The 15812-nt window shown below is 38.8% G+C and overlaps 1 protein-coding gene across 2 annotated transcripts in view; it reads right to left on the bottom strand.

Annotated features, from left to right (window-relative positions):
* The window catches only part of GSK3B (glycogen synthase kinase 3 beta), a 268959-nt gene that overhangs the window by 173328 nt on the left and 79819 nt on the right, over nt 1-15812 (bottom strand). For both annotated transcript variants that reach the window (XM_011987168.1, XM_011987169.1), the window contains exon 2: nt 2564-2757. In XM_011987168.1, the coding sequence (XP_011842558.1) occupies nt 2564-2757 (194 nt within the window). The remainder of the gene's footprint in view (nt 1-2563; nt 2758-15812) is intronic.

The raw sequence follows: 15812 nt of genomic DNA, 5'->3' as shown, positions 1-15812 counted from the left end.
GAGTCTCGCTCTGTTACCAGGCTGGAGTGCAGTGGTGTGATCTCAGCTCACTGCAACCTCCGCTTCCCAGGTTCAAGTGATTCTCCTGCCTCAGCTACCATGCCCAGCTAATTTTTGTATTTTTTAGTACAGACAAGGTTTCACCATGTTGGCCAGGATGGTCTTGATCTCCTGATATTGTGATCCACCCGCCTGGGCCTCCCAAAGTGCTGGGATTACAGGCATGAGCCACCATGCCCGGCCTAAGCCAGAAATAATCTTTTTTTTTTTTTTAAGATGGAGTCTCCCTCTGTCCCCCAGGCTGGAAGAAAATTATAATGAACATGTAATAATATTGAGAAAAGCAACATAGTAAAGTACCCTCCTAAAGGGCATCAGCACATTAAATGCATCTAGAAGATGCCCAAGTTCAAAACAAATGGAGGAGGCAGTGTTCAAATGGTTAAAACAAGACGTATTTACATGGAGGAAGACTTGTACATACATATAAGATGTATTTGCATGGAGAAAGACTCCCATTCCCAAGAGCAACAAAAAAATTACTACACATAACTAGATAAGTAAGAAAAGTTTAAAACCTACATAATTATAAAGTTTTACATCAAAAATTGGATTAATGCAGAGAATTATCACATTTCTGGATGGGAAGGCTGAATATTCTAAATCTGTACATTCTGTCCAACTAATCTGCAAATTTTACACAATTTTAATCAAATCTAAAGTTTGTTTTTGTTTTGTTGAGGTTGCAGGAGAAACATCACAGGCTAATGATATTTGATACACAGATTTTTTAAGAGAAAAAACAAGCAACACTCAAACTACGCTGTTAGTTCTCATCATCAGAGAAGTGTTACATAAGCCAAAATGGACAAATCAGTGGAAAAGAAAAGGAAACCCAGAAGAAAATCCAGTGTATATACGGTAACATAATACATGGTTTTTAAAATGCCATTTGCCCACCAGTGGGAAAAGGATAAACTTTATAAAAATGGTTTCTGAGACAAGTGACCTACTACTTGGGGAAAGGTTAACTTATATTACTACTTTATACTATATCCCAAAATATAACCCCAGAAAGATTAAAGAAATATGGGAAAATAAAATTCCTAGAGAAAATGACATTATTTGTAAGATACAACAGGCCCTTTCTCAGCATTATGCCAAAGCCCAAATCAACAATATCTGAAAAGCAAAAGATATCACAAACAAAGTCAACACAAACAAATAATTTTTTCTCACAGATGATTCATATTATTGTGGAGGCAGCTTCTAGGATGGCCCTAAATGATACCTGCCTCCTGGTATTCACACCCTTGTTTAATCACCTCAGCAATATTAGGTTAGAAAAAAACTTTTAGTTTCTGTCTTGGGCTTACTATTTTTCCAGTGGCTCCCTTGCCATGTGGGAAGCTAACTGGCAAGACCTCAGAAAGCCCAGTGAACAGGCCCATGTGGCAAGGGACCAAAGTCTGCCGACAATCACACAGTACACTTGGGGACAGATATTTCCTCCTTCAAACAAACCTTCAGATAAGACTGCAGCCCTGGCTGATGCCTGGATTACCGTCTGGTGAGAGGCCCTGGGCCAGAGGTTCCTAGCTAAGCCATGCCTGAATTTCCAACGCACAGGAGCACTGAGATAATAAAATCTTTGTTGCTCTACACTATTACATTTTAAATGGGTTTTAACAAATGAGTAAGGAAGACACACACTCTAAAAGGGGGTAAAAAGAGTCACAACATGAAAAATGATGTTGTAAATTAAAAAAATTTTTCAGGGCCAGGCATGGTGATTCAGACCATAATCCGACCACTTTAGGAAGCCAAGAGGGAGAACCAGTTTAGGCCAGGAGCTGAGACCAACCTGGGCCATGTAGTGAGATGCATCTCTACAGAAAATTTAAAACAGAAAAGAAAGTAACAAAAATAATTTTTCACCTACAGAATTGAAAAACATAAAAATACTCCTAATATCTAAAGGCTACACAGGAAATGGGCATTACTCATATTCAAATAAGGTACATTTAAATGGATAAAATCTAACTAGAAGGCAGCCTATATCAAGGTTTAAAGTGCTCTCCTACTCTTCAACCCTAGAATTCTACTTTTATAAACTGTATTCTGATAAGGCATATAGAGATGCAAAAATAGACTAACACAAGTTGCATCATGAATTAAAAAAATTTTTTTCAAGAAAGGAAGCATAGGAAACTACACAAAATACTTATATGCTACAGGCAGTGTTCCTCTGGTCTACATCAACACAGTACAAGGGCGGGGACAGGTCGCTTTTTAAAGTATAAATTAAGAAATTTTAACTTACCTTTCACAGGATTTATATATATATGTCATTTATAATGACTACAAAAGTAATACCGCAATCTTCAGTGAATTTTCTCTCAACAAAATACACGACTAGAAATAAAATCATTGTAATGCTTGAGCTGGACAAAAATGTGCACAACAGAAGAAATTTGAAGCAAAAACAAGCAACCAAAAAATAATCATTTATGGTACATGTATTATGACAGCAACAAAATACATGAAATACCAGACGTTTTACCTTAAATCTCTTGTCCTGCAATACTTTCTTGATGGCGACCAGTTCTCCTGAATCACAAAGTTTGGCTTGATATACCACACCAAATGATCCATTTCCAATCACTTTAGTGTCTGTATAGCTGACTTCTTGTGGCCTGTCTGGACCCTGCCCAGGAGTTGCCACCACTGTGGTCACCTTGCTGCCATCCTTGTCTCCTAACGGAAGAAAGGAAAAAAAAATTTTTTTTTAATGAGAACTATAAGGAATTAAATAGAGAAAACTGCCAACATATACAAGGTAAACTAAATTCTTTCTTTCTTTTTTTCTTTCTTTATTTTTGAGATGGAGTCTCACTCTTGTCACTCAGGCTGAAGTACAGTGGCACAATCTCGGCTCACTGCAACCTCTGCCTCCCAGATTCAAGCAATTCTCCTGCCTCAACCTCCTGAGTAGCTGGGATTACAGGCACCTGCCAACACGTCTGGCTAATTTTTGTATTTTTAGTAGAGACGCGGTTTCACCATATTGGCCAGGCTGGTCTTGAACTTCAGACCTCAGGTGATCCGCCCTCCTTGGCCTCCAAAGTGCTGGGATTACAGGCATCAGCCACCGTGCCTGGCCAAAATAAACCATATTCTTTACTACAAATTATTTTTCGTTTATCACATGTAATTACTTCAATTACTTGTTTCGATTATAAGTCATTTTTTAAACTCCCATGTATTTAGTCATTCCACAGACCAAACACAATGCTTAGTTTCAATCCTATGAGGTAGACAGTACTGTTCCCACATTATAGGTAATAGGAAGAATGTTAGATTTGCCCATGGTCAAATAGCAAATTGTGAGCCCATAAAAGTCTGACCTTATCCATCCAATTCTAAAAGGTCTTAGGGCTTTTCTTAAGATCTTATTTTACTTGAAAATAAAATGTGTGCAAATAAAAATGTTTAATAATTCTGACTCTCTTCAGATCCTTCTACGTTTAGGAAAGTAAGGCTTTGAGTTTTAAGTTCCCTGAATAATCTTTTTCACAAAGTAGAAGACCTCTCAGAGAAAGCTCAGGTTAAGAAAAGAATGTTAATTTGGGGTTAACAGATATAAAACTTAAATAATCCAATCCATTCTGAACTGAGGCCCAATTACAAGCAGATTACTGGCTCCAGGGTCTCTATTTACTCATAACTCTCTTCTTCCCTTTTTTGCCTTCTCTCATCCCTAGTAGCAATTCAAAAGCTTTCTTCAATTGAGGCACAAGAGCCACCTCCTACTTGACCAGGCACAGTCCACAGTCACCATGTTGTTTTCTGAATTCTTAATCGATTCTCTGAATTATGCTACCTAGTATCTGATCTAAAAGAGCTTTACATTGTTCTTTTAGTGACTTCAATGTACACAAAAATGTCTACTATTTCTTCTCTCTTCCCTGACAAATCTAAAACCAATTCTCAGTACAATATAAGTCCTTAGGCTCACTTATTGGACTTTTACTTTTTCCTGTTATTCTTCCATTATGACAATTTTCATTTTAAAATACTAACTGAATTCCAACTAAACTAATAAAAGTAATATAATATTTATGAGTATTTTTCTCTGTGAAATATAAATTGCTAGATAAATGAATATCCAAATGCACTAATAACATATTATAACCAATATTTATATCCATTTAAATTCACAGAAGTATTAATATACACAAAAGCCAGTGAATGTCTGTGACCAATTAACACCTTCATTTGCAAGATGGCATTCATGGTTGCTTCCAAGATGGCCGAATAGCTCTGGTCTACAACTCTCAGGAAGATCGATGCAGAAGACAGGTGATTTCTGCATTTCCACCTTAGGTACATGGTTCATCTCACTGGGACTGGTTGGACAGTGGGTGCACCCCACGGAGGGCGAGCCAAAGCAGGGCGGGGCGTCGCCTCTCCCAGAAAGCGCAAGAAATCAGGGGATTTCCTTTTCCTACCCAAGGGAAAGCATGAGTGACTGTACCTGGAGGAGTGATACACTCCTGCCCAAATACTGTGCTTTTCCCATGCTCTTCGCAACCAGCAGACCACGAGATCCCCTCCCATGCCTGACTCGGCGGGTCCCACACCCACATAGCCTTGCTCACTGCCAGGGCAGCAGTCTGAGATCAACCTAAGATGTAGGAGCTTGGTGGGGGGAGGGGCGTCTGCCATTGCTAAGGCTTGAGTAGGCAGTTCTATGCTCACAGTGTAAACAAAGCAGCAGGGAAGCTCAAACTGGGCAGAACTCACAGGAGCTCAGCAAGGCCTACTGCTTCTTTTAGACTCCACCTCTGTGGGCAAGGCATAGCTGAACAAAAGGCAGCAGACAGCTTCTGCAGACATAAATGTCCCTACCTGACAGCTCTGAAGAGAGCAGTGGTTCTCTCAGCACAGCGTTTGAGCTCTGAGAACAGACAGACTGCCTCTACAAGTGGGTCCCTGACCCCCGTGTAACCTAACTGGGAGACATCTCACAGTAGGGGCCGACAGACACTTCATATAGGCAGCTGTCCCTCTGGGACGAAACTTCCAGAGGAAGATCAGGCAGCAATATTTTCTGTTCTGCAATATTTGCTATTCTGCAGCCTCTGCTGGTGATACCCAAGCAAACAGGGTCTGGAGTGGACCTCTAGCAAACTCCAACAGACGTGCAGCTGAGGGACCCGACTCTTAGAAGGAAAACTAACAAACATAAAGGAATAGCATCAACATCAACTCAAAGGACATCCACACCAAAACCCCATCTGTAGGTCACCAACATCAAAGGCCAAAGGTAGACAAAACCACAAAGATGGGGACACAGCAGAATGGCTGAAAATTCCAAAAACCATAACACCTCTTCTCCTCCAAAGAAACACAACTACTCGCCAACAAGGGAACAAAACTGGACACAGAATGAGTTTGACAAGCTGACAGAAGTAGGCTTCAGAAGGTCAGTAATAACAAAAAACTTCTCCGAGCTAAAGAAGTATGTTCTAACCCATTGCAAGGAAGCTAAAAACCCTGAAAAAAGATTAGACAAATGGCTAACTAGAATAAACAATGTAGAGAAGAGCTTAAATGACCTGATGGAGCTGAAAACCATAGTACAAGAACTTGGTGAAGCACATACAAGCTTCAATACCCGATTCAATCAAGCAGAAGAAAGGATATCAGTGATTGAAGATCAAATTAATGAAATAAAGTGAGAAGACAAGATTAGAGAAAAAAGAGTGAAAAGAAATGAACAAAGCCTCCAAGAAATATGGCACTATGTGAAAAGACCAAATCTACGTTTGAATGGTGCACCTGAAAGTGATGGGGAGAATGGAACCAAGTTAGAAACCACTCCTAAGGATATTAACCGTGAGAACTTCCCCAACGTAGCAAGGCAGGCCAACATTCAAATTCAGGGAATACAGAGAACACCACAAAGATACTCCTCGAGAAGGGCAACCCCAAGACACATAACTGTCAGATACACCAAGGTGGAAATGAAGGAAAAAATGTTAAGGGCAGCCAGAGAGAAAGGTTGGGTTACCCACAAAGGGAAGGCCATCACACTAACAGCGGATCTATCAGCAGAAACCCTACAAGCCAGAAGACAGTGGGGGAAAACATTCAACATTCTTAAAGAAAAGAATTTTCAACCCAGAATTCCATATCCAGTCAAACCAAGCTTCATAAGTGAAGGAGAAATAAAATCCTTTATAGACAAGCAAATGCTAGGATTTTGTCACCACCAGGCCTGCCTTACAAGATCTCCTGAAGGAAGCACTAACCATGGATAGGAACAACTGGTACCAGCCACTGCAAAAACATGCCAAATTATAAAGACCATCAATGCTAAGAAGAAACTGCATCAATTAATGGGTGAAATAACCAGCCAGCATCATGACAGGATCAAATTCACACATTGACCCTAAATGTAAATGGGCTAAATGCCAAAATTAAAAGACATAGACTGGCAAACTGGATGAACAGTCAAGATCCATCAGTGTGCTGTATTCAGGAGACCCATCTCATGTACAAAGACATACACAGGCTCAAAATAAAGGGATGGAGGAAGATCTACCAAGCAAATGGAAAGCAAAAAAAAAAAAATCCCGGTCTCTGATAAAACAAACTTTAAACCAACAAAGATCAAAAGAGACAAAGACGGCCATTACACAATGGTAAAGTGATCAGTTCAACAAGAAGAGCTAACCTAAATATATACGCACCCAATACAGGAGCACCCAGATTTATAAAAAGCAAGTCCTCGGACACCTACAAAGAGACTTAAGACTCCCATACAATACTAATGGGAGACTTTAATACCCCACTGTCAATATTAGACAGATCAAAGAGACAGAAAATTAACAAGGATACTCAGGACTTGAACTCGGCTCTGGACCAAGCAGACCTAATAGACACCTACAGAACTCTACACACCAAGTCAACAGAATATACATTCTTCTCAGCACCACATCGCACTTATTCTAAAACTGACCACATAACTGGAAGTAAAACACTCCTCAGCAAATGTAAAAGAACAGAAATCACAACAAACTGTCTCTCAGACCACAGTGCTATCAAATTAGAACTCAGGATTAAGAATCTCACTCAAAACCACACAACTGCATGGAAACTGAACAACCTGCTCCTGAATGCCTACTTGGTAAGTAACAAAATTAAGGCAAAAAGAAATAAGTTATTTGAAACCAATGAGAACAAAGACACAACATACCAGAATCTCTGGAACACATTTAAAGCAGTGTTTAGAGGGAAAGTTAGAGCACTAAATGCCCACAAGAGAAAGCAGGAGAGATCTAAAATCAACATCCTAACATCACAATTAAAAGAACTAGACAAGCAAGAGCAAACAAATTCAAAAGCTAACAGAAGACAAGATATAAATAAGATCCAAGCAGAAGTGAAGGAGACAGAGACACAAAAAAACCTTAAAAAAAAAAAAAATCAATGAATCCAGAGGCTGATTTTTTGAAAAGATCAACAAAATAGATAGACCACTAGCAAAACTAATAAAGAAGAAATGAGAGAAGAATCAAATAGATGCAATAAAAAATGACAAACGGGATATCACCACCAATCACACAGAAATACAAAATACCATCAGAGAATACTATAAACACCTCTACGCAAATAAACTAGAAAATCTAGAAGAAATGGATAAATACCTGGAGAATACACCCTCCCAAGACTAAACCAGGAAGTTGAATCTCTGGATAGACCAATAACAGGCTCTGAAATTGAGGCAATAATTAATAGCCTACCAACCAAAAAAAGTCCAGGACCAGACAAATTCACGGCTGAATTCTACCAGAGGTACAAAGAGGAGCTGGTAGCATTCCTTCTGAAACTATTCCGATCAATAGAAAAGAGGGGAATCCTCCCTAACTCATTTTATGAGGTCAGCATCATCCTGATACCAAATGATACCTGGCAGAGACACAACAAAAAATAAGAGAATTTTAGACCAATATCCCTGATGAACACTGATGCGAAAATCCTCAATAAAATACCGGCAAATCGAATCCAGCAGCACATCAAAAAGCTTATCCATCACGATCAAGTTGGCTTCATCCCTGGAATGACAGGCTGGTTCAACATACACAAATCAATAAACATAATCCATCACATAAGCAGAACCAACAACAAAAAACACATGATTATCTCCATAGATGCAGAAAAGGCATTCAACAAAATTCAACAGACTTTCATGCTAAAAACTCTCAATAAACTTGGTATCGATGGAACGTATCTCAACATAACAAGAGCTATTTATGACAAACCCACAGCCAATATCACACTGAATGGGCAAAAGCTGAAAACGTTTCCTTTGAAAACCGACACAAGACAAGGATGCCCTCTCTCATCACTCCTATTCAACACAGTATTGGAAGTTCTGGCCAGGGCAATCAGGCAAGAAAAAGCAATAAATGGTATTCAAACAGGAGGAGAGGAAGTCAAAGTGTCTCTGTTTGACGTCTCAGGCCAAAAAGTCCTTAAGGGGATAAGCAACTTCAGCAAAGTCTCAGGATACAAAATCAACGTGCAAAAATCACAAGCATTCCTAGACACTAATAACAGACAAACAGCCAAATCATGAGTGAACTCCCATTCACAACTGCTTCAAAGAGAATAAAATATCTAGGAATCCAACTTACAAGGGATGTGAAGGACCTCTTCAAGAAGAACTACAAACCACTGCTCAACGAAATAAAAGAGGACACAAACAAATGGAAAAACATTCCATGCTCATGGATAAGAACCAATAACGTGAAAATGGCCTTACTGCCCAAAGTAATTTATAGATTCAATGCTATCCCCATCAAGCTACCACTGACTTTCTTCACAGAATTGGAAAAAACTACTTTAAACTTCATATGGAAACAAAAAAGAACCTGCATAGCCAAGACAATCCTGGGCAAGAAGAACAAAGCTGGAGGCATTATGCAACCTGACTTCAAACTTTACCACAAGGCTACAGTAACCAAAACAGCATGGTACTGGTACCAAAACAGATATATAGACCAATGGAACAGAACGGCGGCCTCAGAAATAACACCACACATCTACCACCATCTGATCTTTGACAAATCTGACACACAGGCAATGGGGAAAAGATTCCCTATTTAATAAATGGTGCTGGGAAAACTGGCTAGCCATATGCAGAAAAATGAAACTGGACCCCTTCCTTACACCTTATAGAAAAATCAACTCAAGATTGATCAAAGACTTAAACATAAGACCGAGGTCCATAAAAATCCTAGAAGAAAACCTGGGCAATACCATTCAGGACACAGGCATGGGCAAAGACTTCATGTCTAAAACACCAAAAGCAATGGCAACAAAAGCCAAAATTGAAAAATAGGATCTAATTAAACTAAAGAGCTTCTTCACAGCAAAAGAAACTATCATCAGAGTGAACAGGCAACCTACAGAATGGGAGAAAATTTTTGCAATCTGTCCATCTGACAAAGGGCTAATATCCTGAGTCTACAAAGAACTTAAACAAATTCACAAGAAAAAAGCAAACAACCCCATCAAAAAATGGGCAAAGGATATGAACAGACACTTCTCAAAAAAAGACATTTATGCAGCCAACAGGCATATGAAAAAATGCTCATCATCACTGGTTATTAGAGAAATGCAAAGCAAAACCACAATGAGATACCATCTCATGCCAGTTAGAATGGCGATCATTAAACAGGAAACAACAGATGCTGGAGAGGTTGCGGGAAAATAGGAATGCTTTTACACTGTTGGGAGTGTAAATTAGTTCAACCATTGTGGAAGACAGTGTAGCGATTCCTCAAGGATCTAGAACTAGATATACCATTTGACCCAGCAATCCCATTACTCGGCATAACCCAAAGGATTATAAATCACGCTACTATGAAGACACATGCACAACGTTTATTGCAGCATTATCCACAATAGCAAAGACTTGGAACCAACCCAAATGTCCATCAATGATAGACTGGATTAAGAAAATGTGGCACATACACATCATGGAATACTATGCAGCCATAAAAAAGGATGAGTTCATGTCCTTTGCAGGGACATGGATGAAGCTGGAAACCATCATTCCATCATTCTCGGCAAACTATCACAAGCTCAGAAAATCAACCACCACATGTTCTCACTCGTAAGTGGGAGTTGAACAATGAGAACACATGGACACAGGGAGGGGAACATCATACACCAGGGTCTGTGGCGGATGGGCATCCAGAGGAGGCATAACATTAGGAGAAATACCTAACGTAGATGATGGGTTGATGGGTGAGCAAACCACTATGGCACGTGTATACCTATGTAACAAAACTGCACGTTCTGCACATGTAACCCAGAACTTAAAGTATAATAATAATAATAATAAAAGATGGCATTCATGACAGATTCAAAAGCAATGAGGATTCCTTCATAAGATAGCCTGGTGAGATACAGGCAGTCTATATTTATCATGGTCAGCTATCTTGAACATTTGTCTTTAGGTCCAAGGTAAAACACTCAAACTGGCATGATTTAATCACCCCAAATTCAAAACCACTTGTGAAAAGAAATAACTCAAATCCTGTCAGCACCACCATTTTTATTTACAGCAGTATTATATATGCTTTAAATGCATACAAATCCCAGCATAAGCCAATACAAAAAAGCAGTTTTCAAAGCTTTCAAACTCTCCCTTCAAGTCTCACCCCTCAGTAAAATAAATCTTAGGTGTATTTGCTGAAAACCAAGTTTAATCTAATCTGAGTTCTAAATGATCATGCCCCACCCCCAAAAAATCTATGCTAATCTTAACTACAACTTTTCAAGTTGACTATAAACCTTACCATAAGTTATTCTCTCCCTCATTTGTAAAATAAATTTTCTTTACCTGTATCTTAGCAGTCCTAAAAACAGAACCAGTCTTTTGAACTTCAACTCTAAATGAAGAGATCCAGAAAGGTTAAAATCCAAGGTATTGAACACATTCTTATAATCCAATTGTCTCAAGAGAAGATAAAAAGCATACGTTATTTCAAACATAGTCTGACTCTTCCCTATATTATCCAAGTCAAAACCATAACACCAAAAAAAGATTTCAAGGACTCTGAATTAAAAATTCCACTAAACAAGCTGCTTGCAAAATCTCACGTCTAACTTACAAAACAAAGGATCATTAATAAACTAACATAGATTTTAAGAACAGTGGCTGAGTATGGTGGCACTGTAGTCCCAGCTACTCAGGAGGCTAAAGTGGGAGGATCCCTTGAGCCCGGGAGATCGAGGCTGCAGTGAACCAAGACTGTACCACTGCATTCTGGCCTGGGTGACAAAGCGAGACCCTGTCTCTAAATAAATAAATAAATAAATAAATAAATAAATAAATAAATAGCCAGGCATGGTAGCTCACACCTGTAATCCCAGCACTTTGAGAGGCCGAGGCGGGCAGATCACTCAACGCCAGCAGTTCAGGAACCGCCTGGCCAACATGGCAAAACGCCATCTCTACTAAAAATACAAAAATTAGCCAAGCACAGTGATGCACACCTGTAATCCCAGCTACAAGGGAGGCTGAGGCACAAGAATCCCTTGAACCCAGGAGCCAGAGGCTGTAGCGAGCTGAGATCATGCAACTGTACTCCAGCCTGGGTGACACAGCAAGACCATCTCCAACACCACCACCACAAAAAGCCCACTATACTCCACAATTTTAATTACCTGAAAAATGGAAAACAAAAACTGTCTGGGGTCCAACCAAAAATTATGTTTTTCTACTGCATAACCATATTTCAGTAAAGGAAACAGGAGCCCCACCTTTGCACTTCCTTGCTCTAGTAAGAGAACTTAAGCAATATAAGCATTTGTGATGACTTTCCCCATTTGCCTCCACAGGTTCTACTTCTTTCTAAAAGAGGTCACATTTCAAGGGTTTCAGAACTAGCTATGAAAGATATCCATTAGAACCCTGGGATTTAGCATTTCTTCACTCCAGCCACTGAGCCTAGGAATGTCTATCCCAGCATCATAATTTGCAAATGGGAACAAGCACCAAATGAGACAATTCTGCTAAAATATTAAAAGCAGAGTGGAAAGGTAAAACAGGTCCTACAGATATAGCTGAAAGAGATTCTTAGGGCCTCTTAATTTTAAGCTGAGATTTGATGTGGACAAGGACCAATCTTTCACACTTTTGTACATCTAGAGACAATAAAGTACTTACTACCTTAGTAGTAATTAAAAGATTTACTTTATTCTGTCTAAAACAGTTAGAGAAATTGCTAAGAATTATTACAGACAATATTCTCCACCAATATGTACTATCTAGGTACTAGGAACAATGGGTCTTCAGTCTTTATCATAGACTTCAAGTATCCTAGAATTTTTATTCAGAAATTATCACATTCTTCAGACTGTTCTATCAGAGATCTGAAATAGCAGAGCTGAAAAGAATGGCAGGCCAATATGGGGTATGACTTAGCATAAATATCAGTAGCGCCATGGGTCAGTCAGCAGCTAGCATGCCAAGGAAAAAGCACGTTACCATTTGGCATTAGAATTAGCCAACCTGGCAATAAGATAACAACTGTATAAAACTGTACTGTTTACAAAGAATGATCCCATACATTGTTTCATCTACATTAATACCCATAATAGATTAATTTATCATAAAGCTTTAGGTAGCAGAACTCATCACATGCCTCATGCTGCCTCTGCTATATTTTAAAACTTTCCTACTACCACTAACTTCATATTCTTTTCTCCATCTCCTCTTAAAAAAAAGAAGATAATGTTTCTGATAACATAATGTAAAAGGATCAGCTCCAGAGTAATAGGAAGTAAGAGAATAAATCAACAGCCTTTTATAGTTTTCTGGCCTCAACCATGTACTCCTTAATATCAACACCTATTCCCAGAGACACTTTACCAACTTTAGGTTTTGAAATTTATACCAAAGCAAAACCATATGAAAAATAAAAATGTACAACAGTTGATTCTGTGACATCCAAACAACTTAATATTTGCTACAACAAATTGGGCTATTTCAGACCATAGCACTGCTTCCAAGAGACCAAAATCCTCAAGAAAAACTAGAAATCGTAACAAATCTGCTTGAACAAAAAAATACCATTTTGTCCAGTTCCAAATTTTCCTAGCATACACGAAACAGTAATTTCCAAACTAATTATATGGCATTATAATAAAATTGGTCTTCGAAACTACCTTGAAGGTACAACAGCACAGCAGCAGGAACTAGTTCAGCTTCAGGCCCTCTCTCCTGTCAGAGGACTTCACTCACATTGTACAAATTCCCTACATAATTAAAAAGCAGCATTAAATCTCTACTCTTTACCATAATAGATAAGTCTTAAATACATAAACCAGAATAGACTCCTCATGACACAATGAAAAGATGGTATACAAAAGAACAATCACATTCTATTGAAGGCTGTTAAATACAGAATAATTTCTTTTCTTTTTTAAGAGACAGGGTCGTCCAGGCTAGAGTGCAATGACGTGATCATAGCTCACTCACTGTAACACTGAACTCCTGGGCTCAAGCAATCCTCCTGCCTCAGCTTCCCAAGTAGCTAGCACTAGAGACACAAACCACCACGCCTCGCTAATATTTTTTATTTTTTAACTTTTTGGAGAGAGAGGGTCTCACTTTGTTGCCCAGGTTGGTCTCTAACTCCTGGTCTTAAGTCTAAAATCCTCCTACCTCAGCCTCCCCAAAGTGCTGGGATTAGAGGTGTGAGCCACTGCATCCAGTCTAGAATACAATTTTTACAAAAGTCTTGGCAAGTTTAGGCATATCCCAAAATGATACACACAGCCTAGTTCTCAATCTCTTAAAAACAGGATTGTACCTGTAAACAACATTTTGTAGTCATATTTTCTGAAGTCTTCTCAAGTCACTCCTCAGACCAATCCACCCTGCGATGAACACGGTGACACTGACCACATCCAAGATATGAGGGGAGTATCCAAAAGCCGAAAGTCCACTTCAAGGATGTTTAAATATTTAGTAGGTAGGTGTCTGGCACTGACACTCTAATTTTATTCAAATGATAAATCTCAAAGCTGAGCATACTTTTGTTCATTTAACAAAGGCATTTAATTTGATGTTTCTTGTTTCAAGGAGACTAGTTCTTAAAATCCAGTGCTGAGAAAAAGCAACAACTGAGACACTTTGTAACTGAGAGTCTTTTAGAGAATATGAATAAGCTATACTACAAACTGAGAAAAGTTATGCCACAGTCTAATACTCTGGTGACCCTGCTGTGGAGAGTTAAGTCTGCAATGACTGCCTCTGTAAAAATTTTCCTTCACCTCAAGAATGAAGTCTCCACGGAGAAATAACAGAAAGTTAAAAGTCTGCAACAAAAGCCTAGAGAAATCAGCACACTACCCATGAATACACAGAAGACACAAAGCATTTTCACATTTTCTAACAACAGTATTAGCAGGGGAAAAGGCACTGCCAATTATTTCTGTATCATGCAGAGAAATAACACACAGCTATTTTTAAAAGATGTTTACAACAATGACGCTATTGAAAAATATGATTATATAAATTACTCAAAAGACCCTCATCTTCAGGTATGAATAAGACTGTCAGAAGAGGAAACTCTGGCCACTGCAAATTTTTCAGATTAAGTTGAAGTTCAACTCTATTCAAAGAATCCAGGTTTGAAAAAAAAAACAAAAAACAAAACAAAACCAAAAAAAAAACCTATTAAAACAAAGATGTTGGCAGGGTGCGATGGCTCACGCCTGTAATTCAGCACTTTGGGAGGCCAAGGTGGGTGGATCACCTGAGGTCAGGAGTTCGAGACCAGCCTGGCCAACATGATGAAACCCCATCTCTACTAAAAATACAAACAGCTACTTGGAAGGCTGAGGCAAGAGAATTACTTGAACCCGGGAGGCGGAGGTTGCAGTGAGCCAAGATCATACCACTGCACTCCAGCCTGGGCGACAGAGTGAGACTCTATTTAAAAAAAAAAGCAAAAACAAAACAAACAACAACAACAACAACAAAGATGTTGGGCCAGGCACGGTGGCTCACACCTGCAATCCCAGCACTTTGGGAGGCCATAGCAGGCACCATAGTGAAACCCTGTCTCTATTTATTTTTAAATAAAATAAGTTTAATTTTAAAAAGCAAAGATGTTCTCCCCAAAATAAACAAACTGCTAGAAACAAGAAAACAACATAAAAATTAATTAGCAAAGGAAATAAAAAGTAGAAAACTGGGCCCCATGCGATCAGAGTTAGAAAATTCAAAAATGAACTTATTCTTGTGATTAAAATAGGGGCTTTATTTTATGATGCGGAAGCTCTAGCCAGAGAGCACAACTGCTTATATATGTTGGAACAAATGAAACTACAAAGAAAGAAAAGAAATATCAACCAAGTAGTTGAATCAATCAAATCAACCCTAATGATCAACAGCAGGATAAAAATTCCAGGGCAATTTCTATGTAAACTTGATGTGATAAAAATCTTCCTAATAGGGCCTTTTCCCTTAGATACCATTCATCTTCACATGATTCTAATCTAAGAGATTAGGAAAAACAAAACAGAACAATTACTAAATTTCCTTTGGGGATAGGAAGAGTAAACAAAAGGAGAGACAGAGAAAACAAAATGGACAGATGTCACACAGGCTGGCTTCTGGAGATGTTGCCTTGTCTATCACTTTTAGAAATGAAAAGGAAAACAGAGGGTGGCAGAGGACAGAGATGACATAAAGACTCCAGAGTTATTTTCAATCACAG

The sequence above is a fragment of the Mandrillus leucophaeus genome, unplaced genomic scaffold (genome assembly GCF_000951045.1).
Source record: "Mandrillus leucophaeus isolate KB7577 unplaced genomic scaffold, Mleu.le_1.0 Scaffold302, whole genome shotgun sequence".
Lineage (NCBI taxonomy): Eukaryota > Metazoa > Chordata > Mammalia > Primates > Cercopithecidae > Mandrillus > Mandrillus leucophaeus.
The sequence above is the reverse complement of the archived record's forward strand: the minus strand, read 5'-3'. Positions and strand labels throughout refer to the sequence as shown.